The sequence below is a fragment of the Vulpes lagopus genome, chromosome 12 (assembly GCF_018345385.1).
Source record: "Vulpes lagopus strain Blue_001 chromosome 12, ASM1834538v1, whole genome shotgun sequence".
NCBI lineage: Eukaryota > Metazoa > Chordata > Mammalia > Carnivora > Canidae > Vulpes > Vulpes lagopus.
The window spans coordinates 53369268-53395776 of NC_054835.1; the positions used below are offsets into that span (position 1 = coordinate 53369268).

Below are 26509 nucleotides of genomic sequence, written 5' to 3' on the forward strand. Positions count from 1 at the left end.
TGAGGGGAAGGGAGACACTCCCTCCCTTCCCACTGGACTCTCCATTCATGGTTTCAAGGCCTCGGGGACTGGGATCCCTTGGCGGGGAATGTTAGAAAGCCTTTCTGTGCCCCCCGAGACCTCCGAGTCACAATCCCAGGTGAGGCCTTCATGCCTGTGCTGCAGACAAAACCGTCCTCCCCCTTGTCATTCCTGAACTCACCCAGGGAGCATTAGAGGGTTAACACAAAGCATTAAGAGTAAAAGGGAAACTGCTGCCTCCTCCCTTCAGATCTGCTCAGACCAGAAATGAATCTGGGCGTGGAGTCCTGCCCAACCTTTGAAAATCAGCCTTGGACAAAGTGCATTTTGCACTGAGTTAGAGACTTGGCTCTGTGTCACCTGCACGAACGAACACGCAGGACGGGGCCCCTCGGCACTCCGCCTGCCGTGGGTGCCCAGAGGCTGGAGGCCAGGCTGTGCTTTCCAGAACCACCTGAGCTGAGGGTGAGGGTAGTGGGCTGGGCAGGCTCCTGGGGACACCAGGCGGGTGGCTGGGGTCTTTCACGACCCTGTCCTGTTTGGGATTCCTCGGGACAGGGCTCAAGGGAGGCACTGCCCAGGGCCCAGCGCCCCGAGGTCTGCCCAGTCTGCTCGAGGAAGGTGTCCTGGAACCGTGGTGCTGAACGCCAGCCACCCCCACCGGGGCCGGCCGTGCTTGGCTACAGAAACGCTGCTCTGAGAACGATCCCACGGCCTGGGAGCGTGTCCCAAGCAACCTCCCCACCCCCTCCAACCTCTTGTACTACATCTGCACTGATTCGATTCCAAAGGACAGAGCCGCATCCTTAACCACTTAAAAATAAAACCGTAACAATAGTGGCAGCGGCTTCGTGTAGACAAGACGGGCAAATGCATGATGCTGGGCAGGGGGAAGGGGGTGGAAATGGGGTGTCAGGCTCCAGCTGTCTTGGCCACCAGCAGGGTGAGTGAGGAGCTGACGGTGTGGCCAGGGCTGGGTCGGACTCCCAGAGCCCGGGGCTGGTTTGGTGCAAACAGGATCTCTGTATACACAGCAGGGTAGAGGACACACGGGGGCCGTGGTGTGTGTACTCTGGGGGCGTGAGAGGCAGGCGAGGCCGGGCCATCCGTGAAACGCCCCGTTGTTCCGTGTGGCAGGGTCCCGGAGCCAGCCTGGCGGGGCTGCAGTGGACCTGCTGGGCCCACCGCCTCGGCCTCAAACGGCTCTTTCTTTGGAAAGCTGGATCTGGCGGGGGATGAGAGCAGGGCCTGCCGGCCTGCGCGCCCCTCCCTCTGTCCTCCTGATGAACACACACATCGCCTCTTCCCTCCAGGACGAGACAGAGGGGAGCTTTGTGAGCTGCGCCCGACCAGCGTGCCCCTCCGATGAACCGGGAATGTTAATAGGGCTGAGGCCGAGCGGACGGGCGCTGCTGGGTGGCGGCCCCCTCCATCCCTCCTGAGCTCCCTGGAGCATAAGACTGCCAGGTCACATCAGGTGAGCCCTGGCAGGTGGGCCCCAGCAGCTGCCCTGGCCCTCGGACACGGGCAGCCCAGCCTGCCACAGGGAGTGGGGCTGGGGTGGGGGACGGGGACCTAGGGCTGGAGACAAGTCAGGAGGACACAGGGGCCCAGTGCACCGCCCGCCGGGACCTCTCCTGGCTGGCTGTTTGCAGACGCTGCCCTCCGAGGATGAGGACGGTGCTGGCAGCATGGACTTGTGGGGCGAGTAGGAATAAACTGCTCCATAAGAGGTAGGAGTCAGGACCCAGGGGAGAGGGTATCCACGCTCTGAACACCCCTTCCAGAACTGAGAGGAGACAGGTAAGGCATAAGCAATAACGGGGGGACTCCGGGCACCTGCCCCTCAGGTGTGTCTGTCTGGCCTACCTCTGCTGGGCCTGCCCCACTGCTGGGGCAAGTGGCTCTCACAGGCTTCTCCCCCTGCTCCTCAGAGCAGCTGGCTCCAAACAGTGGCAGGTTTGGGTGGGAAAATTGCACACGTCCTTTGCATTTTGCTGTCCCTGGCAGGTCCCCTACTTCCTGTGCCTTTTCTCCCTACTGTGCTCTCACACGGGGCTGCGGCCTCCACACCCTGGTTGTGCTGCTTGGGCCCCATGGGCCATCCCCAGGCCCTGAGCTCGAAAGCCATTTTGGGACAGTGAGACCACGTGGACACTGCCTGCTCTGTGGACCTCCCAAGAGTCCTCCTCACCCCCGGGCACTGCTGGCCCCCCAAACTCCATCCCCCCTGCCCCTGCCGTGCAGAGAGCCCTCTACCTGGTGTACAGGCCGTTCTTCCGGCAGAAGGAATTCTTGACCGAGAGCCTCCGGTTGTTGAGTTCCAGGGCAGGGAAACTGCTTTCATCCAAGCTCATCATCTCCCCGTGGCCAAGGGCACCAGACTTGGCACTGTTCCCTGGCAGGGGGGAGGTGGGGGGAGACCACATCCGGTCAGCTGTGCCATCCCTTTAGACCTGCTGGCCTCCCCTCTCCCACCTGGCTGGGATGCTCTCTCTTTCTCTTGTTAGTGGTGAGACCAAACGGGAGATGGAGATCGTACATAGGGGCCCCAGGCTGCCCCCCCCACCTAGCAGAGCAGGTGCATTCCTAGGAGAGAACCCCCGGCCCCAACCTTGCCGAAAGGGAGGCGGACCCAGGAGCATCCCATCCAGCCAGCAGGGCTTGGTGCCAGCTCACCAGAGTCCGTCTTCTTGGCATACTTCTTGCTCTGGCCTCGGATGATGAGCACAAAGACCAGAAGCAGGATGAAGATGAGGCCAACGAGGGCAATGACCACCAAGAACCACCACTCCTCGTAGAAAGGGTTGGCTTTCTGGGCTGGAACATGAATGGGGGCAGGGGTGTCAGGTGCCTCCTACCTCTAAGCCTCCCGCTCCAGCTGGGACCCTACCACCTGCTCATGCATGAGCAGTCTGTGGCATGCACAGTCTGTGCCCCATTGCAATGAGGTAGACCCTAAGACAAGGTCAGCAGGGACAGTTTTAGCTCAAGGGCCAGCTCTCATCCATTGGTAAAGGGATGCCTGGAGGGCTGCTTTGAGTTCTGAGGCTGCATCTGGACTCGCCAGCAAAGAGTGTGGGGGTTGATTAGTGATGTCTGCCAAAGACACAGGACGGAGAAGCAGTAGTGTGCGTGCTAATTTTCCTTTTTTACCTCCCCCTCCTCTTGCCACCCATGGTCTAGGGGCTACCTTGACAGGCAGGCCCACATTCGTTTTGGGGAGTACCTTTCTGGTGTGTGGTAGGCCTGGGAGACTTTCTCCCCAGGGACCGGACTCAGTCTTTCTGTGGCAGCAGAAAATGAGGGGAACAGGGAGGGGGGACATGTGTGGGGCTTCAGAATGCTCCCTCCAGCCAGGGCTCTCCTTCCTTCAAAGCCCTCAGTACCACGCTTTGTGCACAAACCACTACTAATCCAGGGGGCTGCCTAATGAGGAGCTGGCTCTTCTATTCCCCGTGCCCTGGTTCTATCAATCTGGACAAGGGAGATCGTATGTGGGAGGAGGGAGGCCGCCAGGTTTCTGAGCCTCACCCACTGGGTTACCATTCTGAGCTATGTTTCTGCTTTGAGGGAAGGGGCCTTGGTATGAAAAGTTGGGCGAGTGATTGGATTTGAGGTCATGGGTTTCGGCACTGGAGTCCTCGGTGAGTCCTCCAAGACGTGCTGGACGGGAAGCATGAGAGGAAGAAGGGGAGGGGTGGCAGTCCTATGCCTCTCAGCCCCAGACAATGCTCCACAGGCCACTGCATCTGTTTTGGGGTTGGTTTCCATAGAAACATGCAGTTTATGGCCTGAGTGAATTCTCTCGGGTGATGAGCTCACAGAAGCTCTCATCTTGGGCCCAGGGATGTGTCCACAAGCCCCACTGAGCCCCCTCCCCAGGGCTTCTGGAATCCTTGCAAAGGAACCCCAGAGACACACAGCCACCAGCTGCTTCCGGAGCTCAAAGCTGACCCAGGCCCTGGTCCAGGGCTCACTGCTTGGAGAATTGAGGGGACAGGACATGTCCCCATGCCAACGCGTCTTCTGGTGCATGGGCAGTACCTGGCACAGACTGGGAGGGGCTGCTGGGGGTGCCGAAGCCATAGTCGTTGACGGCGATGACTCGGAAGTCGTAGCTCACGCCTGGCTTCAGGATGTCCATGCTGAACGTGTAGGAGGTCACCTCCTTGGGGATGTCTTTGATGAGGATGTCCCATAGCCCCTCGTCTGCAAGAGTGTCGAGAGGGAGACACCCCGTGAGGGGGAGCCCCCTCCCACCCCACCTGCTGCCCCCGGAGAGCAGGGCCTGTCTGGACTGCCCAGTCAATGCTGAATCTCTGCAGGTATTTTTCAAAAGATGGCCTTTGGGAGTCTCCGACCCTTTGGTTCCCGTTATTAAAATATCTGTAAAATATTTAAAGACGTGTAGTATGTAGAAAACATGATACCCGCCAACCCAACGCCACCGCCCACAGGAGGAGACTCAGCATTCTGGTACCTGTGTAGAAGAACTCAAATCACCTGTTTTCGCATCATTAAAAGTGCTGGTCAACGTGACTTTACGTGGTTGCCTACGATTCTATCACACGGGTATATCCTCCTTTCCTTAACTGGGCCCCTCTTTTTCTGACTCCCCCCTTCCTATTCAAAATATATATAGTAGTGGGATCAGACAAAGAGGAGACCCCTTTTTAAAAAATAGCCACAGGAGGGGCTGGCCTCGCCTGTGAGGGTGCGGACCGATGGGGGCCCATCCTCAGCTGCCTCCTTGCTGAGGAGCAGGAAGCCGGGGACAAAGCGCCCAGACAAGCCTGGAGGGGTCCCCTATCTGTTCTCCACCCACATTGTCCCCAACCACCCCCATCCTTTCAGGCCTGCCCCTTTGTCCGTGGCTCTCTGGGTCTGACCCTTTTGGGACTGAATTCATGTCCACCTCGTTCAAAAGGAGCAGCGGGCATGTTGCTCCCCACGAGAGAAGTGCAAGCACCTGCCGGGGCCCCGCAGCATCCACCTCGGGCCCCCAGCCAGAGGCTCCATGCAGGGCCACTGGGACTGGCGTGGCCCTTGGAAGGATGGGGCGCCCTTCTGCTTGTTGCTGATTTTCCAACTAAAGTGTGGGGGTGATCCAGGGAGTCCAGGGATCTTAGAACTCGGTGGCTGGGCTCCTAGGTCTTGCGTCCTGTGGCGCGCTCCGGGGAGGGCACCTGGCAGCCTCAGCGAGGCAGCGTTCCTGAGCTCCTTCTGGTAAGAGCCGCCCGTTGGGTCCACAGGCTACCCCCTAGCTCCAGCTTGGTGCTTCCAGCCTCTTCCAGGGGCTCACGGATTCTGGTTCCTTCACCACACGTGTCACGGATCCATCCACGCCAGGAACTCTGGTGGAGGCACCCATCACCCCCATCGTCCTCTCTGAACTGTGGACCACGAGGGTGCTGGCCCTGCCCACCCAGTTCTCTCCAACTGGAAGTAGCCGCGGGGGCCCATCTGCATCCTGCCGTCCTCACCAAGGCGTGGGGTCCTGAGCTTCGCCTCATCTTCTGTCTTAGTTGTTTTGTGCATCTGCCTCACGCACCCTGTGGCTGTCCCCCACCAGGCTGTGCCGTCCCTCCCGGGCAAGGACCCAGCCTGATTCGCCTCTGCAGCCCAGCGCCCAGCACGGGCGTCCTCTAAGTGCTGGTGGGACAACTGGAAGCGACTCTTCTTCCCCAATCTTCTCAGAACATTGGGTGCTCTGGCTTCATGCCCTGAGAGCCGAGGATCGGGGTGCCAGCCCATGCTCCTCCCATGACCCTGAACGGTCTTTCGTTCACTTTCAATGCCAGTCAACAGTGGCGACAGTGATGATGGTGATGACAACATAGCCGAGACTCTTGTTCCTCGTCAAGCAACGTGGTTCTATGGGCTTTACTTACGTTTCACACCCACGGTGGCCGTGGGGAGAGGGAAGCACTGCTGTGTTCACGTTATGGATGAGAGAGAGAGAGAGAGAGGGAGGGAGAGAACCCATCCTCCCAATGTCAGGCTGCCCTAAGTGGCAGGGCTGGTGCTCCAGCCTAGAGCTGTCACTCCCCACCACCTGGCACCCAACACCCTCTGGGTGTCCAGGACGGTGCTGTTTGAGGTCCACGGCTGACTCAGTGTTGGCTGAGTGGGCTCATCCGGGACCCTGCTGCCTCCCAGGAGCTGGGGCCTCAGCCCGCTGTGTGACCCACCTTGCTCTGCCCTGCACAGAAACAAAGGGTGGGGCTGGGCTCTGGGGCCAGGCCAGAAGCTGCTGGAATGTCATGCTGGGGCTCTGGCCTCCAGCCTCACGAGTCGGCTAATGTGCGTGGCTGGTTCCACGGGCCAGAAACCTTGAGTGAGAGAGGCCCTCCCTGCTCGGCAGTACCTGCCAGTTCTGGGTTCGTAGAAAGCAGGCGTGTTTGGTTGATACTACCCAGCGAGGCAGGGGGAGCACAGATCAAGACGGATCTCCTCCCGGAGAGGAGGATGTAGAGCCGGGGGGTGTGGGGGCGGCGCGGAGGTGGGTAGATGCTCTCCAGCAGCCCCACGGAGAGGCACGGCTTTCCCCTGGCCCTCTGCCCTCACCCCCCTGTCACAGCCTCCTTTGGTCTCTGTCGCAGCTCTTGGGCACCGCTCCCAGACCCGACCCTTCAGGGGTTCTGCCTTGATCCCACCTCGGCCTTGCGCACCGAGTCACGGCCCCCCGCCCTAGGACGCCAGGTCCCACACTGGGCCTCCCAGGGAATGTTGGAAAATCAGCAGGACGGGAGTCGGGAGCCAACATTCCACAGCCTGGCGTCCCTCCGGGTTGGCCAACTCGGATGCAAAGCATAGGCACGGCCCGGTGGGGAGCAGCTCACGGCGCTCTCCTGGCCAACTCCGCAGCCGGCGAGGGAGGGCAGGGGAGGGACCATCTGGGGTGTGGGGGAGAGCCAACCCCCAGCCCTCTTCCAGCTCCGCATTGGATCTGAGCTGCTCCATGAAATAACTATTCCTCGCTGCGATTATTAGCGGAAGATTAGGGCAATGGCAGGGTGGTGGCTCTTCCTGGAAGCCAGGCGTTAACTCTCTGTTATCGAGATGATTAGCGCTCAGTTATCCGAGGTATGAAGTCTGTCACCGGGATGCTTCGGGGCTCTCGTGGGAAGTATTAGCTTCCGATATGCCCCACTACCTCCCGCTATGATTATTATTTGCTGTTCGTTCCTTCTGGACTTCAAGCGGCTAATCACAGGGCCTTGGCCTACCAAGAACAAGGCTCCAGCCCTTCCCCGGCTCTGGCACCTCTGATGAATTTGGAAACCTAGCAACGGGGAGAGCTGGCGCGGCAGAGCTGGCGGTGGGGTGGCCAAGGGGAGCTGGGAGGAGCAGCTGTTAACGGCCACTGTGAAGCGGGAGCCCTGGGAGCAGCCCCCCGCCCCCAGAGGAACTTAGCACTGGCTGGCTGGTCTCCTGATGGCTCTGGAAGCGCTTGTGATTCGATTTCAGGCCTGACAGGAGGGGCTGGTAGGGTAACAGGAACTGCTGAGATCGTCAGGGTGGCAGAGACGGACTGCAAGGAGGTGGCTAGGGTCCCCGGGGAGGGGACTGCTGGCCTCTGGACGGGATGCCCGTCAGTGGGGTCTCGTGAGAGGCCCCGTGTTTAACCAAGGGGGCAGGGGCCAAAACTTTGCTCCTCTGGTTTCTTGAATGATCTTCCATCCGAGCTGGTCATCACCTGGCGCTAAGTGCTGCTCTCCAGGGGACCCCAATGGGTGTGTGTGGGGGTGTCCGACCTAAGGGTTCAACTCTCCATTTCCCACTTGCCCCAGGGCCACCTCTAGCTCTACCTGGAGTAGGACAACACCTTCTCAGGAGGACACAAGGTCACCAGGTGGAGGGACTCCATAAGGAGGAGAAAGCAAGACCTGGAAGCTGCTCCAGAGGGAGGCGCTCAGCCCGGGGCTGGGTGTACCTGATGGCCTGGCCTCGATGACGTAGCGGGTGATGGGCCCTTTGCCAGGGTCTCCGCTGGACCAGTGGATGGCGATGGCGGAGCTGTACCTCACGATGATGGGCACTCCGGGCGGCCCGGGGGCACCTGCGAACGGCACACAGTGGGCAAGACGAGGTACGACACCCAGCCTGTCTCCCCGTGCTCCAGCGGAGGGGCTGGGCAGCCACACCGAGCCCGGCCGAAGTCTCCAGAAACCCTGCGAGCGCCAAGGTCCTAGGTGTGCGTCTCCAGCTGGGCCTGCTGCATCCAACTACCTTCTCTGGGTCGCCCACACTCCCACTCTGTTCCGTATTCAAAGCCAGGAGACCTGACTTCTCTAGATGGGGGTGGCTTTGATCAACTCACATAGCCCTCCAGTGCCTCAGTTTCCCCAACTGTAAGGCCCTTTTGGAATGATGGGATGTGACCTAGGGGGACAGTAGGGGTGGGTATGATGATGGTGGAGGAAGGGCTCATGATAAGTGGGGCATTAGTTTTGGGGGGCTGAAGGGCTCCCTGACATCTGGTCTCCTGGCCTAGGATGGCAATGGCCTCTCTACTTCCTGCTTGAAATTCTCCCACCCCTGCTGCAGGTGCACCCAGACTGGGCCAGAGTGGAGGCTGGGAGCAGGGGAGGAGGAAGAAAGGGCTCTGCTGCTCGCTGTCCTGGCACGGCAGGTACATCAGGGTGGCCAACCAGGCACCAGCCATCCGGTACCAGCCATCCAGGCACCAGGCATCCCGGTACCAGCCATCCAGGCACCAGCCATCCAGGTACCAGCGATCCGGGTACCAGCCATCCGGTACCAGTCATCTGGCACCAGCCATCCAGGTACCAGCCATCCGGGTACCAGCCATCCAGCACCAGTCATCCGGCACCAGCCATCCAGGTACCAGCCATCTGGCACCAGTCATCCGGCACCAGCCATCCAGTCACCAGCCATCCAGGCACCAGCCATCCAGGCACCAGCCATCCAGTCACCAGCCATCCAGGCACCAGCCATCCAGGCACCAGCCATCCAGTCACCAGCCATCCAGTCACCAGCCATCCAATCACCAGCCATCCGGTACCAGCCATCCAATCACCAGCCATCCAGTCACCAGCCATCTGGCACCAGCCATCCAGCACCAGCCATCCAATCACCAGCCATCCAGGCACCAGCCATCCCAGTACCAGCCATCCAGGCACCAGCCATCCAGGCACCAGCCATCCCAGTACCAGCCATCCAGGCACCAGCCATCCAATCACCAGCCATCCAGGTACCAGCCATCCAGGCACCAGCCATCCCAGTACCAGCCATCCAGGCACCAGCCATCCAGGCACCAGCCATCCCAGTACCAGCCATCCAGGCACCAGCCATCCAATCACCAGCCATCCGGGTACCAGCCATCCAGGCACCAGCCATCCAGTCACCAGCCATCCAGGCACCAGCCATCCAGGCACCAGCCATCCAGTCACCAGCCATCCAGTCACCAGCCATCCAGGTACCAGCCATCCAGGCACCAGCCATCCAGTCACCAGCCATCCAGTCACCAGCCATCTGGCACCAGCCATCCAGGCACAGCCTCCAGTCACCAGCCATCCAGTCACCAGCCATCCAGTCACCAGCCATCTGGCACCAGCCATCCAGGCACCAGCCACCCAGTCACAAGCCATCTGGCACCAGCCATCTGGGCACCAGCCATCCAGGCACCAGCCATCCAGTCACCAGCCATCCAGTCACCAGCCATCCAGGCACCAGCCATCCAGGCACCAGCCATCCAGGCACCAGCCATCCGGCACCAGCCATCCAGTCACCAGCCATCCAATCACCAGCCATCCAGGCACCAGCCATCCCAGTACCAGCCATCCAGCACCAGCCATCCAGGCACCAGCCATCCGGGCACCAACCATCCGGGCACCAGCCATCCAGGCACCAGCCATCCAGTCACCAGCCATCCAATCACCAGCCATCCGGTACCAGCCATCCAGTCACCAGCCATCTGGCACCAGCCATCCAGCACCAGCCATCCCAGTACCAGCCATCCAGGCACCAGCCATCCGGCACAAGCCATCCAGTCACCAGCCATCCAATCACCAGCCATCCAGTACCAGCCATCCAGTCACCAGCCATCCGGCACAAGCCATCCAGTCACCAGCCATCCAATCACCAGCCATCCAGTCACCAGCCATTCAGGCACCAGCCATCCAGGCACCAGCCATCCAGGCACCAGCCATCCAGTCACCAGCCATCTGGCACCAGCCATCCAGCACCAGCCATCCAGCACCAGCCATCCAGGCACCAGCCATCCAGGCACCAGCCATCCGGCACCAGCCATCTAGTCACTAGCCATCCGGCACCAGCCCCAGGGGCCGAAGCAGGAGAGAATTCTCAGTAAGAAGAATTCTGCAGTAAGAAGAGTGAGAGCCAGTTCCATCTATGGAGGGTCCCGGGCCCCTCCTCGCTCACTGTCACCAGAACCCACACCCTGTGCGCTGTTTCCTACCTGCCTGTTCCTCACTAGACCTGGAGCCTTGCACCCCCAGGGCTGGGCACAGAGTAGGTGCTCCCTATGCACTGTGGGACCAGGGAACAAGCGGGTGAGTGGGTGGGGGGGGGATGACCGCTTGGCCAGTGAGTGCCGAGTGTGTGCTGTGGACGCCTGCAGGGAGGGAGCCTGGAATCCAGCTCCAGACTGAAGAGCCTCCAGGGCCCGCGGAGCTGGCAGGCTGGACAGCAGGCCGGGGACTCAGGATCAGAGCTTGGCAGCCCACCGCCCGGCCCATGTCCAGTCCCGACCCGTGACCTCAGAGAGCCTCATCTTCCTTCCTTCCTTCCCCAACGTGCATCCTGCCTACAGCACAGGGCAAAGGCAGCTGAGGGGCTGGGGGTGTGTGAGATACAGCCCGAGGGGGGTGAGGAGGGTGGGGGGAGCGCTCTCAGGACCCCCGAGTTCTCATTCTGCACAGGACAGAACTCAAGGCTGACAGCAGTCAGCAACTCCCGGCCTAGAAGCTTCCAGGACAAGGATGCGTGGTGGCACGTCCTTTCCTCGTCCACACTTGCAGGGCACAGCTCAGCGCTGGTTCAGAGGGACCCCCCACCGCCTCCCCCAACTTCCTGCCACCCCCTCCTTCCCACTTCAGGCCTGGGACACTTCAAGCCTCAGGTTAGAACAGGCTGTCCTCCGGCCTTCTCCCCACGGCCCTGCTCCGCCTCCCTTTGTCCCTGCCAGCTCTCTTCCTGCTTTTGTTTCCCAGGGAAGTTGGCTCAGGTGAAGAGGCGGCACAGGAGGGGCTGGGGGCAGGTGAAGGGCAGAGGGGGCGGCTTCTTCCCGCCAGCTTCCTCCCCTGGTCCTGCAGGCTGCACGGCCCAGCCCACAGGAGCCCCGGAGCCAGCCGGCTTCTTTGCAGAACCAGAGGCGGGGAAACAAAGTGCCCACAAAGAGAAAGGGAAGCATGGCCACACCTGCCCGACAGGTGAGAGGCAAGTCAGGCAGCCTCTCCAGCCACCGCCCCCCCCATCATCCTCACCCCCCAGGGGCCTAGCTCAGGACAGGGAGCAGGGGGAGGGGAGGCAGACAGAGGAGGCAGGGAGGAGGCTGGGGAGGAGGTGGAGGAGGAGCCCGGGGAGGGATTTCAGGGAAAGTTTGAGATGGGCTGTGTCCTTTCTCAGGGAAGGAGGGAGCAGAGGCCCAGCCCGGTGGCTTCTGTGTTCAGGAGAAGACAGCCTGCCTGGGTGACAAGGACTTTGGAGAGCAAACCTCAACCACAGCAGGCGCCTGAACAACTCGCCCAGCCCCAGGCTGACCCTGAGAAGTGTCACAAACTGCGACAGAGCCACTCTTCTGGGGATCTCCGGTCCCCAGGGTCCCCGTCCCCACCCTCCTCAGGCCCTGTGCTCAGTGCACAGCCTGGCCTTAACTCCCTGGCTCCTTTCTTCCCTCGGTCACCTTTGTCTAGGGAGGACGCAGCCTGGCAGGGGCCCCTGCCTGTGACGCCCCCTCCCACCCCCGCCTCCCAGAAGCAGTGGTGCTCAGAGCACCGGGCAAAGAGCCTCCGGCGGCTCCTGTGCAAATGCAAGTTCCCAGGGCGATCGGTCAGGGATTCTGATTTCCTGGGGCCCGGAACCCTGAGTGTTTGGGGGGGGGTGCTCTCTGACATATGTGGCACCTGGAGAAACCCTCGGACGGGGCAGGTGATCCTCCACAGCCCAGGCCCACCTTCGCTCTCACCCGCACACCCCGCCCTCCTCTTCTCCGCTGCCGGAGCCGCCTTCGGGGTACTGCGAACCCTGGCTTGTGTTTCCATGTGTCTGTCTGGATCCCACCCCCCACGACATCCCCACTACACCTGCCTCCCCATCTCTGCATCTCCAGGGTCTAGCACAGCTCTGGGCACCCCCTTCCGACCTGGGGGGCTGCACGCTGTGTGTGCACGGGTGGGGTGGGTGGGCAGCAGCCCCCTCGGCCGCCCGGAGCTCCCCTACCTTCTCCGGGGCCTGTGGTAACGTTGGCCTCGATCTCCGGCCCATACGTGAAGGTCTTGGCTCGGATGCGGAACCTGTAGGTCATCCCCTCCGCCAGGTCCTTCACCTTCAGCCACAGGGGGCTGCTTCCCTTCACGTCCACGGTCACGATCTTACTGACACCTGCAAAGGAGGCACGGGGCGTGTGGGGGACGGCAGGGGCGGCTGGCAGCTGCAGGGGTGGCACGTTGTCGGGGTTGGGGGGGGGAGCCGCACCCCCTCGAGGTCAGGCCGAGGCTGGCACCCTGGGCCACACAGCTGTGGTTCCCACACACGCGCTCCCACAGGCGGTTGTCAGGAGGAAGGGTTCCACGGCCAGAGACGCCTGACAAGAGGCCCGGACCATCCGATGGGTAGGCACGGGGGTCCTTCAGCACCTCCCCACCCTGCTGAACTGAACCGCTGCATCCCGAATGTACTCTACCCCCCGTGTTCACTTCTCCCCTCACCGATTCCACTGAACTGGAATCCCAAGGAGCACCTTCTGCAGGGACATCCTGGGGCCGGGGCGACACACCTGCAGCCAGTCCCAACAGCCGAGGACAGCCTCGGGACCTCTGGCAAGCCTCTTGTGTCATCAAGGGGCCAGGGGCTCGCACCAGGCCCTCCATCAACTGCACCCAAGTCACAGTAACCGGTGGGGAGGCCTGCATGGTTTTTAGGAGGTTCAGGCTCGTGCTCGGTGCTTCGTGGGCCCAAATCCTCCCGACCACCAGCCTCCTCACGGGATGGGGTGTCCTTTCCCGTGTCCCCCAAGCACAGTGGTCACCCCAGGGAGGGGGGCTTCACAGGTCACACGGCCCAGTGCTGGCCCAGGGTGTGGGGTGGGGGGAAGCCCTAGCTTTGGTTTGTTGTTCTACTGAACGAGCCTGTAGTCATAGCATCGTGGACTAGACGTTATGAGGTTAAATAAAAGAGCACCTGGCAGCTGGCACATGCCCAAACCACCTTATGAATAAATAAATACCAAACAACAGAACAATGGCTGCTCAAGCGGAGGAGGTGACCCAAGGTGGGGGGGGGGGGTGAGGGGACAGGCCCCAGGACCCAGAACAGCAGCGCTGAGTGGCCGTCCCTTGACATTTCTGAGCAAATCCCTCATCTGCCTGGGCCGTGGTTTTCCCAACAGGAAAGGGGCAGGGGTCGCTGGGTTCTTGTGAGGCCTGTTTGCTGCTGACCCGACCCCAGGGCTGAGGCACGAACGGGGGGGCGCAGACGCAGCTCTGGCCGGACTCAGTCACACCCAGGGCTTGGCGGTCCCACCAGCTGGGCCACCGCGGAGTGGACGGGAATATGCAAGGACATGACGTCGGCTATGTGGCCAGACTGTGCTGGACAGAGGAACGGGAAGGCCTCGCGCCCCCACCCCTCAAGGGCTGGGGCCCCCGGGTAGGCCGGGAAAGGCCGCTCGCTGTGAGGAGGGCCTGTCCTGTCCCCCGGCATCGTGTCCCCGTGCCCTCGGCCCTCTCCTTCCGTCCGAGGGAGAGACGGGCCCCTTTCCTGGGTCCTGCACTTGATCGATCACATCTCCTCCTGGGGCCCTGCCCACCCCCGCCCCACAGTGTCCCGGACACAGCGCCGCTTTGCAGAATGAACTAGTGCTGGCAGGCAGGCGCTGGTGGGGAGACTGAGGGCCATTGTTCCCTTGGCTGGCCCAGAACTGCTGGCCCCGGCAGTGTCCCAGGGCTCCACCCCTTGTTCTGGTCAGGTCCTGGAGCCGGGGACAGGTGAGAGTGGGGAGGTGACCTCTGGCCACTGGGCTGGCACCTGCAGGCCAGCCACACCCCTGAGTCTTCCTGGGCTCTGGAACTGGACCCAGGTGGCCGGGAGCTCGGCCTCCTTCCCGCTTCTCCAAGTAGATGGCAGTGCTTTCTGGGCTCCCCCTGGGCTCACTCACGCAGGCGTGGGCAGAGCGCTGGCAGGTGTGTGACATCCACAGTCAGGGTTAGGGCGGCCTGGGAGCCTGGGAGCTGAGCAGGGTTCCCACTGGGGGAGCAGGGACTGCCGGGGGCTCTAAGGACAGCTAGACAAACAAGAGTCCGGGAGGCAACTTGCACATCGAGGTTCTTGACCTGGGGTTCACAAGGAAGTGGGGTGCAATGACTCCCCCAGACTGTGCTTCCTGGGGAGAGGCTCTGAGGCTTTTATCAGATTCTCAAATGAGTTCCTGACCTAGCAGGAGAGGCGAAGGCCTATCCAGAATAAGGCTGACACCCTAAATTCTGGATCCTGGCAGGCGCAGGAGGGGCTACGAGGGGCTCCCCCTCTTTCTGGGCCTGACAGCAGCCTGGCCACCGTGGGATGCTGTATATCTCGCAGGCTCCCGTCCTTCTCCTCACTTCGGTGGGAGACCCAGGTGCTGCTCAACTCTGAGCCCCCGCATGCAGGTGCAGAAATGCTCCTTTCTTGGCCCCAGGTTCTCCCTTTGCAAGTGGGGGAGACGCTCATCACATCCAAGTCTGTGCAGTGCCCCCCCCCCAGCAATGCCGACGAGAGAGAGCCCTTGGGAGTGGTGCTGGCAGGGTCCCACTCACCGTCCACGGGGGTGCAGGGCTCGTACACCAGCCGGTAGCCCTCCAGGACACCGTTGGGGAACTGCGGGGCCTCCCAGGACACGTTCACCGAGGTCGTGGTCAGCTCACTGAACCTGACAGAGCTGGGGGCGCTGGGGGCTGCAGGGAGACAGCAAAGGGTTTGTCTTGTCCTCCCGAGGCCCTTCAAAGCCCTGCTCGGCTTCCAGGGACCAGCAGGGGCGGTTGGGTCTGGGCCCGGGAAAGAGAGAGTGAGCAGGGGTTCATCAGAGGTCAGCCATGCGCCCCCCGCGCCCAAAGGAAGCTGCTGGCTCTGGCTTTCCAATACCAGAGTCCAAGAATTGGGAGGGAAGACAGCTTTCTTTTCCCTAAAGTTGGAAGACTCTGCTTCTTCCTGCTAAGTGGCCCTGGCCCCTGGCTAAGACCACAGGACACGTCTACACTGCGCCTCCAGGGTCACTGTGGGGTCAGGTGATGTCCTGGTTTTGTAAGGCTTGTCTTTTGCCTTCCTCGGTGGAGAAGGCAGGGGCTGTCTGGGCCTGGGGGCACTAAGCGGGCGGGGAAGAGAAGATGCCAGCACTGCAGCCAGCCTTGAGGCCTCTCCAGCGCCCCTGGGGCCCCAGGGCTTGTCACCGAGAGACCAGGCTGTCAGAAGCAGCCAGAAAGAGGGACAGTCAAACCATCTGGAAGAGATGCCTTCTTGGCCTGAGAAGGCTGGAGTGACCCTGAAGACATGGGGGCCGTGGGGGCCTCTGATGGGGAGGACAGAGAGGCAGGGAAGGAAGCGCAGAGCTGGCTTCAGGCGCGATGACCTGACCGGGCTATTATTGTCCTGGGGCCGCCCCCCACCGAGCCGAGGCTAATCTGGACCCGCTTCCGCTCCATCCGGGAGGCAGCCCCAGCCAGCGGGCTTTGAAGGAGGGAGGCGACTCAGGGGGCCTTTCCTGCCTCCCCTAGCAAGAGGGACTCGGGTCAGAACATTTTGTCCTGCTGCCGGAAGCTTCCAGGCTCCCAGGGGCTCGCATCCGGCCCGTGACACTGACGGAGAGTGGTCTGGACCAGCAGACAGACAGACCAGACCCTCGGGAACCAGTGGAGGAAAAAGCTTTCCCAGGAGCCGTGGCCTGTCCCCAAAGAGGACAGCGCTTAGCCGACTCCACGGTCTGGCTCTCTCTTTAAGAGAGAAGGAGGGGGGGATGCTCAAGGGGGGCTCAGGACAAAAGGCTTGTATTCAAATCCACGAGGAGGGGGCTCAGTGACAGGCGGTGAAGACAGCTCAGGACCAGCTCACCTGTCCTGGCCTCGAGCCTCTGCTCCCCCAGTGACACGGGCCGGGGAGGCGGGTGGTCCTGGGCAAGAAGCTTCCCTGCCCAGGCCACCCCCTGCTGACTGAAACGGGTAACACCTGGCCTGCTCATCCCGGGGCTTCTAGAAGGAGCAAGCGTATCACTGCCCGAGAAGCGCCTCTGGACACTACATATAGGCCCGGCCCCACGCGAGTGGGAAGCGGGGTCCTGACCATCACCGCCCCCCTGCCTTGCCCCACTGTCCAGCCTCCTAAGTGGCCTCCCTGCCTCCTTCCTGTCCCCTCCGTCAGCCTGTTTTCCGCACGGCGGGCAGAGAGAGCTTTTGAAATCATAAACCGGATCCCATCGCCCAACTGCTTACCCCCACCAGAGACTCCCGAGCGCACTGAGAACCCACCCTAGACTTCCTCCCAAGGCTCCTCGACCCTCCTTGGCCATTTCCTCTCAAGCAGCCTGGCTTTCTGCTCCTTTCACCCCCTCGGCGGCCAGGCCTTTGCACCTGCCGCTCGCTCGCCCGGAACCCCTCCTCCAGAGCTTTCCATGCTGGTCTCTTCGCAGTCAGGCCCCGGCGGTCAGCCCTCGGAGGCCTCTACAGCCTGACCTGTCCAAGGCCACTGTCCGCCCCGCCCCTGTCCTTCGACTGCTCACGCTCACCCCCACCTGAGGCACATTCATCTAGATACGTGTTTATGACCTGTCCTGCTCCCTGGGGTGGGGACCTCGATGGTGTCCGTCCAGCACAGTGCTGGTCCTTAGAAGATGCTCAGGGAACATATACAGAATGAACAAAGCCGGGGCCGCATAAGATGGCCAGGTGGGAACAAGGCATGGGCAGAAATGGGCTGGCGAGCTACAAGATGTGGGGAGGACGGGGGACATCTGGAGGCTTTCTCCAGGCCCCTTTGGGGACAGCCTCTCTCTTCTGAGCACTCTCATGTAGGCCCTTCTTTTTGGGTTGTGCTCTCCCCCTCTGGAGGCCACGACACAGGCCCTGGGTGCCCAGCCCAGATATCTCAGCAGATAAGGCCGCTGCTCCTCCCCCCTCCCCCAGGAGTACAGGTGCAGGTGTCCACCCCCCCCACCTGCTTGCTGGGTCTGGCCCCGGGTGGGGGTGCTCCGAGGCCCGTCCCCGGCGGCGTTGAAGGCTGCCACGCTGACCATGTAGGCAGTGTATCCGGTCAGGTTCTTGAGCTTCACGCTGTTCTCGGCCAGGAAAAGCGTCTTCACCCGCTCCGTGACGTTGCGCCGCTGGGCTTCCCAGAAATAAATCTGTGGGCACAGCCAAGTGTGGGAGTGAGATGGAGACATTTGCCTTTCCCCCTGCCCCTGCCAGCCTCAGGGACCATCCACACACCCTGGACCGTGGGTGTGAGTCCCAGAGGTATGGAGGAGCTGGTTTAGAAATCCTTCCAGAGCTTTCCTTTTCACAGCTAATACTTTGGTCTCTGCTGGACTCACCCCTGGGAGAGCACAGACCCCATGTATCTGTTTGCCGCGGGGCCTGTAGGGTCTAGTTACTGGAGGGAGAAGCCAGTTCTGCTCTTCAGGAACCAGAGCCGGGGAGCTAAGAGCAGCAGCATCACCTGGGAGTTGGTTAGGGATGCAGAGCGTCAGGCCCCCCCCCCCCCCCCCCCGACCTGCTGCAAAGCACCTGCTGGTGGTTGACAAGGCCCCTGGTGATTCACCTGTGTGTGAATTCACCTGCAGGCCAGCGTGGGGCTGAACCCCAGGGCTGCATTCACGCATGCACAAGGTGACTTTGCCAGGTGACTCCCCTGAGCCGTGGTTTCGTTGGCCGACCAGTGGGGCGATAGACGCCCCACTTTCCAGGACCGAGGTGAGAAGGAGCATAGAGGGTAAGGAGTGAGAAAGGCTTTAGTCCACCAGCTGCGCTGCTCGGGCTTCCAATTACTCAGCGCTGCTCAGGGGCAGCTCAGAAGCTCCTAGAAGCTCCAATTCTTCACTAGGGTCAGGAACTCCAGACGTGGGGAAGTCACGAGCCGCACGCCCCAGGAAAGATCAGCGAGTATTTGGCGCCACTTGCTGGCCGAGGAGGTTTCTGCACGGTACGGACCTCAAAAAATGCTAGAAAATACCAGGGTCCCTCGCCTGGCACCCAGGACCTCTCTCGTCCTCACCCAGAAATTCTTGCTTTTTCCTAACCCCGCCCACTTTTAATTTTTAAAAAGATTTTATTTATTTATTCATGAGCAATACAGAGAGAGGCAGAGACACAGGCAGAGGGAGAAGCAGGCTCCATGCAGGGAGCCCGACGGGACCCCGGGATCACTCCCTGAGCCCAAGGCTGATGGACGCCCAACCGCTGAGCCACCCAGGCGTCCCTAACCCCGCCCGATTTTTAAAAAACAGATTCTTCTGATAGGAGTAAGTATCAGAGAGCGAGTCGTGGGGTCGTTCAGGAAGCAATGTTCACAGTGACAGGTACACAACAGGGGACCAAGTTCCTGCAGGTTCTGGGGTGCAGGGGAAACGCCACGGGGAACGTCCGAGAGCTGGGGGGGGTGTCAGCACACAGGTGGTACTTGTTGAGAGCACATGGAGACAGTGGATGTAGGAAGAGCTGCAAGGTGAGTGGGGTGGGTGGGGGGGCTCCCATGCTCAGGGGCTGGGCGGAGGCTGGAACCGCCGGTGAGGGACGTGGAGAGGAGAAGGAGAGGGCATTTCTTTCTTTCTTTCCCTTTTTTTTTTTTAATTTTTTTTACAGGAGAGGGCATTTCTCAGATGAGAGAGAGGCCTGCTGTGTCAAACGGTGGTGCTGAGCCGGGTAGGGGGAGCCCTGCACCTGACTTCTAGAAAACACAGGAATCGGGCAGTCTGGGTGGCTCAGTGGTTTAGTGCCTGCCTTCAGCCCAGGGCATGATCCTGGAGGCCCGGGATCCAGTCCCACGTCGGGCTCCCTGCATGGAGCCTGCTTCTCCCTCTGCCTGTGTCTCTGCCTCTCTCTCTCTCTCTCTCTCTCTCTCTGTCTCTTATTAATAGTAATAAAAAAAATCCCCAAACCCACAGGAATCACAGCAGCCTGGACAGAAAGGGGTCGGGGATGGAGTAGGGGTGCATGTGGGGCGGTGAGAAGCTCCCTGGAGCAGGTTCAAGACACAGCAGGAGGACAGGGATTGGCGGCGGCGGTGGTGGTGGCGGGTCCAGAAGACTGTTTTTGAGGGTTTCTGCTGTAAAGGGACCAAGCAGAGAAAGGGCTGCCGACTTGGACAAATATGAGGGGTCGGGAAAAGGCATCCCGAAGAGGAAATATATTTCAGAGGGGCTCTGTGCCCTGCGGGTGGGGAGAGGACGATGGTGCAGGAGAGAGGGGTCAGTGCCAGAGTCCTGTTCTGGGGTGGGGGGGAGGACTGGGGTCCAGGACCCCCCCCCCACCGGCGCCACATGCAGACGCAGGGCACCCTGCTTGGAGTCAGCACTTGAATTCGGGGCACCACGCTGAATTCAGCAGACCTTTGTCGGGCGACCGCCGACCGGCCCTTATGCAGATGGCACCGAGGACTGAGCGCTGAGCCCGGTCCCCAAGGGGCGCACGACTGAGTGGCCGTGCACCCCAACAGTCCACTAGGATGCACACGCCGCAGTGGGGGGGGTTGACCTCTTGGCGGATCGGGCTCCCCGTGTGTCTCCAGCATCTAGCCTCATGCAGGCAGGAGCAGGTGTCGGAGCGAATCACAGGCACCACCTGTATCTACCATTTCCATTCCCTGCCCTTCCAGCTTCCTCCTGTCAAGGCCAACTTCAGCCTCGCTTAGATCAGGGGCCACTGCCCGGGGCCACCACCACCACCACCGCGAGCATCTCCTACCGCCCAGTCTCATTCACCGCTCCCCGTGCTCCCTCCCCTCCCCTCCTCCATCCCAGCTGAGGCTCCTTCTGGAGATGAGATTTTCTGCACCGTCTCCCCGGGTCCACAAGCCCTGCCCGCCTCCCGCCCCCGCGGCTGCACCGCCAGCTCCTAAGACTGCCTTCCCTTCTGCACGCACGCAGTCCCGGGCCCTCTCTCCTCCTCCAGGACTTCAGCTCCCACCCCCAGCTTCGGCTCCTCCTAGAATCGCCACATGCCCCCTCTTCCCCGGGATCATTATCAGCACACAGGCAAGCTGTCATTTCTCCTGTCTCAAAACCCCCTCTGTTGTCTGGTTCATTTTCCCTTTAAGGCAAAACTCCTTAAAGGGCGTGGCGGGGGGTGTCCCTGTACTCATTGCCTCCCCTCATTCTCTCTCGAATCCCTCCAAGCAGGCATTCCCCTGCCCCCAGCTCTGGTCAGAGTCACCTGGGAACTGGGCCTGGCTAATGCAATAATCCAGGCCTCCGCAAGCTTTCGGTAAAGGGCCAGGCAATCGGTACTTTGCGTTTCGCAGGCCACACATCTCTGTCGTACCTCAAAAGCAGCGTGGCTGTGTTCCAATAAAACTTTATTTACGAGAACAAGTGGGGGGCCAGGTGGAGCCCTGGGCTCTAGTCTGGCAATCCCTGCACAACGGCTTCCTAGGTTTCATCTTGCGGGAGGTCTCAGTAGCGTTTGGTGCATCAGAGTCCTCCCTCCTCCGGGAAGCACGTTCTTTACGTAGGTTCTGAGATCTCGGGCACTTTTCCTGGTCCTGGGTCCTCAATCTTGTGTTTTCTCTCTATTCGTGTGTCATCTCTGGGCTTTCAGCATCATCTATATCCTGAGGCCTCCACAATTCACATCTCCAGCTGAGACCCCCTCTCTCTTGAACTCCAGACATGTGTCCCCAGCTCTGCTGGGGGTCTCCCCCCGGGCGTCCGACAGACGGACAGATGTCTCAAGCTGACCCCAGCTCTCCCCCACAAGCCTCCTCCCGCCCTCTTTGGTCTTTTCCCGCCCTGTGCCTGCAAGCTCCAGCATCTACCTGCTTGTGAATTCTTGCCGCTTCTCCGCTCTCACTCACACTCCACATTCAATTCAGCAAGTTCCATCAGCCCTGCCGTTCGGACGGAGCCCGAGCACGCACGCTTCTCCCCGCTGCTGCCGCCTGGCCTAGGCCACCGCCACGCCGCACCTAGATGATTCAGTCCCCTCTCACGGTCTCCTGCTCTCCCCATTTCAGATTGCTCTCAGCACAGCAGCCGGCACAGCCCTTTAAAAACCCGAGTCACTTGTGGCCCTCCTTTGCCCCAAACCCTCCCTGGATGTCCTCTCATTTTGGAGCGACTGTGTGATGTAGCAGCTCAGGTCACTGCCTGGACCTCTCTCCCATCATGCTGCCCCCCACACACTCTGGGACGCATGGGACTCTGCTGAGCTTTGTAAACGCCAAGCATGCACCAACCCCAGGACCTTTGCTCTTCTTTCCCTCTTTCTGGAATGTTCTCCCAGAAGAACATGTGATTCTCACCCTGTTCTTCACTTTTTTTGCTCAAGTGTCAGCTTCCCACTAAATCCTTCCCATCGACCCTATTTAAAATTCCAACCCCCACCCCCCCGCCCACCGGCCCCCAGCTTCCTTCTCTATCCTCTTAATCTGCTTCATTTCCCACCATCTGGAGGTGTGACTTGTTTTTGTACATTGTTGGTCTTCTTCCCCTAAAATTCAAGCTCATGCTGCCTCTCTGTTCACTGCTTTGCTCCCAGACTGAGAAATACTGCTGTTACTTGGCACAAAATAACAGCTCAATAAACACGCGTCCCCGAGGGACCGGGCTGCACGGACGCGCCTGCCCGCGCACACATCACAGCTCAGTCTGACCCAAGTCAAGCTCATCTGAGCTGCGCTCACGGGCTGGTGACGTCCACACATCATTAACGTCAATGCTAATCCATGTGGATGCTAATGCACGTCCGGGATGCAGCAATTCTGGGTCCCCAGCTAATAACGGCCACTGGCTCCATGTTTCCCGAGCACGCAGACATCTGCCGTGTGGTACACGACGTCTGCGTGTCCACGCGTTTGCTGGGGCTGCACATTCGCTGGAGACTTCCACACCTCGACAGTCCGGTGGCTACCAACTGTTGCAGGCCCCGCCCCAGCCCCTCCTCCCTTCCACGGGACGCATATGCTAGGGGTGCAATATTTAGCTTTGCCAGCTGGCCCTCCTGGGCGGGCTTGAGGGGTGTCACCCATCTTTAGAGCTTCCTTGGCAGGATGCCTCTCCTCCTGACTCCTGCCTCATTCACCCCCGCCCCGTGGAAAGAGACTCCCATGTGGGTTTCTATCTTCAACTGGGGCCACCTATGCTTTTTTTTTTTTTTTAAGATTTTATTTATTTATTCATGAGAGACACACAGAGAGAGGCAGAGGTAGAAGCAGGGTCCATGCAAGGACCCTGATGTGGGACTCGATCCCGGGTCTCCAGGATCACGCCCTGGGCTGAAGGCGGTGCTAAACCGCTGAGCCACCTGGCCTGCCTGGGGCCACCTATACTAACAAGCCCCTTGCCTTCGGGGGAGCTGTTTCTGCCCGTGGAATGAGGGGGCCGAGCCACGTAAACCACGAGGCCCCGGAGGGTCTCTCACTCCCTCCCCTAACCACTGCACTGAGCTTCTCTCTGGAACAACCAGCCCCCACCAGGAATCAGAGAGGTGCTGGACACCGGCTCAGACACAGCAGCGGCTCCCACCGAGGACACGCGTTCTTGTTTGCCCACCACCTCTTGCAGGGGCTGTGTCCGCTGGCTCCCCTCGGCCCCTCAGGGTGAGGCATCCGGCTCTCTCTACCTGCTTCTGGCCGACCACCGAAACTGGGCCTCGGTTTCCTCATCTGTACCATGGGTGTGAACCTTTACAATCTGCCTGCCTCGCAGGGCATTCGAGAGGATGAAGGATTTCTAAAGGGCTCTGAGCACACGGGAGACGAATTCTGTTACAACGAGTGACACCATCTAAGATCTGGAAATAATTTTAAGCAGAGATTTCCACATCCTTAGCCAGGGGTCCATTGCCGATGGGCTGAATCAATACTAGGGTTGGCCAAGTAACCACTTTGAGGGATCTTTTGCCGGCACTGGGACTTGCGGCCGGGGGTGAGGGGGTGTTGCCCGAAGCAGGGCCTGGGCTTCTGGTATCCGAGCTCAGCCTGGGAGGATGCTGGAGGGCACGGCTGTAGTTTTGCATCAGCTGCACAACACTGCAGTGGGTTGGGTGCAACCAGCCGAGGGAGCAGGTGTAGACCTGCCGACCTCCCCCTCCTACCACCCGGGGGTCACCCCTGGCTGGCCCTGTGCCCCCCCTGCACCCTCTTCTCTGCTGGAGCGCCCCGTACCTTGTAGCCCTGGATGTCTCCATTCTGGTTCTCCAGTGGTGGCGGCTCCCACGTCACATCCAGCTGCGTGGCCGTGGCGCCGTGAACAGCCACGTTACGGGGCGCCGCCGTGGGCACTGGAGGGGGTGAGAGGCCGGGAGTGAGCGGCACGAGTGGGCTTCAGGGAGGAGGTGGGTTGGGGCCCCCGAATCCCGTATGTCCCCTAGCTGGACTTCTGGGGTGGGAAGGGCCGGGGCTGGAAGGGCAGATGGGCTCACCTGCTTCCCCCACAAAGACCTCCTGTGGGGGGCTCGAGGGCCCCTCCCCCACGGCGTTGTACACGCTCATCCTTATCTCATACCGCCGGTGTTTATTCAGATCTGGGGGGGGAGAAACAGAGAGGTCACCGTCCCTGCAGGGGACGGAGCCAGCACGGAGGGCGGAGGCTGTGCGGTGCACCCGTCATGCTAGTTCCTGCCTGAAGGTTCAGGAAAGAATAGGTGAGGAGTGGGGTGGCCACAGGATGCTCCGCCTCCACCCTGGGCATCGGGACGCAGGATGCCGGTGGTGGCTTCTCGGCCGAGGGAGAGCAGACCAGGCGGCGCTGATGAGAAGACACTATTAGTACTTATGCAGGGACTGCTGTGAACCAACACTGTTCTCCGGGCACACGGGGTCACGGGGCACCCCCTTCCTGCCTGTCCCGGGCACACGGGGTCACGGGGCACCCCCTTCCTGCCTGTCCCGGGCACACGGGGTCACGGGGCACCCCCTTCCTGCCTGTCCCGGGCACTCGGGGTCACGGGGCACCCCCTTTCTGCCTGTCCCGGGCACACGGGGTCACGGGCCATCCCCTCTCCTGCCTGTCCTGGGCACACCAGGTCACAGGTCACCCCTTCCCTCCATGGCAGATGCTTAAAGTTCCCAGAGCCCGTCCCCGTCGGGCAGCTCTTCACACAGGAGGCTCAGCCTCAGGAAGGGGCTTATAGGATGTGAATTCTGGGCTACGAAACACTATGTTTCCATTAAATTTGGGGTTCTGGGTGAAGGTGCCTGGATGGAAGCTGGAGATGAGGGCAGCTGCAGGAACACGGCTGGGAAACCCTAGATGGGAGTCGCCATCCCTGCTGGGGGCAGGGGAGGCTCGAAGGTTCTCTCCCCGCTCTCCCTGGCCCCCTGCCCTCTCCCCTTCCTCGGTGGGGGGCGTTACCCTGCACCTGGAATGTGGGTGGGGAGTCACCCTAATTTAACTGGCCATATACCCCGTGATGAAGGAAGGGGACGAGGCAACACAGTCTCAGCTCTGCTTCGTCCAGAGAATGGGGCCCCTCTCCCAAGCTCTGGGCCTCAGGGAGAACCATGGACTGTAGAAGGAAGCGGGGCGGCCCAGGCGTCCATCAGGAACGTTCCCAGGTCCCTGCGGGGACGGTGGGGGGGGGGGTCTGCTCGCTCTGGAGGTGGGGGCCGGCCTGGAGCACAGAGCTGTGACACAGCCAAGCGCCTTCGACGGGACGAGGTGGGTGGCGGCGACGTGGACGTCCGCCCTTCCAACCAGCAGGCCAAGGGCTCCCACCCCGGACCCACCCCACGGAGCACCGGCCCAGAGCCATTCCCGCTCCCATCCTGCCCCCGAGGGAGGCGCGCTTCCCGGGCAGGACCCCCTAGGTCTGTGCACGTAGCCGGAGAGCCCATCCTTCCAGCAGCCTGGGCTCGGGTGTCCTCAGAGGCCCCGCTCCCCATCCCTGGAAGGCCTGGGCCCCACGTGGGCCGCCGTGCAGGGAGACTTACTGTCCAGCTCGTACTGTGTGAGGCTGGGCCGGCTCAGGTTCCGCACAGCGTACATGGCTACGGGGCGGGCGGCGGGGGGCCGGAGGGAGACAGCAGACACAGAGGTTAGTACACGCACCCCGCTGCTCAGAGACCCCGAGGAGGGGGGCGGGACGGGGGAGGCACCCGGCAGCACATGTGCACACGGAAGGGGGGGCGGGGTGCCTGGCGGTGAGTGAGGGGCCCGGGGCAGGAGCACGAGACAGTGAGCACGAGCCCAGGGGACACGGGGCACCCCAAGCCCCTAGGAGCCCAGCACCCCCTCGAGGGCCACTCTGGGGGACCCTCGGTCCCCAGTCGCTCCCTCGTCTGAGCCGGGACTCCGCAGCACCACCCTGACACGGTCGTGGGGGTTATTTCCTCCCCTGGGCCAGCAACCATCTCACTACCGGGACCTAGAGCTGCATCATCACAGGCAAATAACATCACGACCACAAGCACGTGTTTCCAAAATATAAAAAAATAGCGCCAGCTGTTGGGTCAGCTACATCCAATTTTTTTCTACGAATATTCCTTTGCTATGTGTTCAGCGGTTTTGTTGTCTGCTAATACTCGCTGGAAGCCGAGGCACGAAAGGTTTAAGAGAATCATGGGAGGGCACCTCGCCTGCTCCTCGGCTCCCACCTGCCCCGGGGACCCAAATCCTCCCCGGGCTCCTCTCACTTGCCCGCTCCCCCCTGCCCCCCCCCAGGTGCTTCCCCCGTCCCGCCCCCACCCCCGTGAACCAGTCACAGAGCCCGAGGCACAGCATCGCCCATCCTGGGCCTCAGGTCCATCTCGAGCCGCTGCCTGGGCCCCAGCGAGCGAGTGCGGGAGCCTCCATCCGGCACCCCTGCCTCTGGTCCTCCACGGCCAGCATCACCCTCCTGCCCTAAAGGGTGACCAAGTCATTCCCGGGCTGGGACTCTCCCTGGGATCCCCCCACACCCGGCGCCTGGCTCTTTCCTTCCCAGCGTCAGAGGCAGGCCCCACCCCTGCTCCCGATGACCCCGGGGACAGAAGAGTGACCTCCAGGCAGCAGGTCCCTGGGGTGAGCAGGCTCAGATCTTGGTCCTTTCCACCCCAGGCCCTTTGCCGGGCTTTCCCCTTAGCTCTGGATGGGCTGACTCGGGATCAACCCTCAGGGTCAGTG

At 61.3% G+C, this 26509-nt stretch overlaps 1 protein-coding gene across 2 annotated transcripts in view; it reads right to left on the reverse strand.

Annotated features, from left to right (window-relative positions):
• Positions 1 to 26509, reverse strand: part of SDK2 (sidekick cell adhesion molecule 2) — a 259234-nt gene that overhangs the window by 13684 nt on the left and 219041 nt on the right. Inside the window, exons 34-43 of one of the 2 annotated variants that reach the window (XM_041725834.1) lie at positions 25339 to 25395; positions 23829 to 23930; positions 23572 to 23687; positions 17410 to 17596; positions 15024 to 15161; positions 12451 to 12612; positions 7961 to 8086; positions 4069 to 4233; positions 2701 to 2841; positions 2281 to 2419 (exon numbers count right to left, since the gene is read on the reverse strand). In XM_041725834.1, the coding sequence (XP_041581768.1) occupies positions 2281 to 2419; positions 2701 to 2841; positions 4069 to 4233; positions 7961 to 8086; positions 12451 to 12612; positions 15024 to 15161; positions 17410 to 17596; positions 23572 to 23687; positions 23829 to 23930; positions 25339 to 25395 (1333 nt within the window). The remainder of the gene's footprint in view (positions 1 to 2280; positions 2420 to 2700; positions 2842 to 4068; positions 4234 to 7960; positions 8087 to 12450; positions 12613 to 15023; positions 15162 to 17409; positions 17597 to 23571; positions 23688 to 23828; positions 23931 to 25338; positions 25396 to 26509) is intronic. The other variant, XM_041725835.1, reaches the window with a different exon arrangement.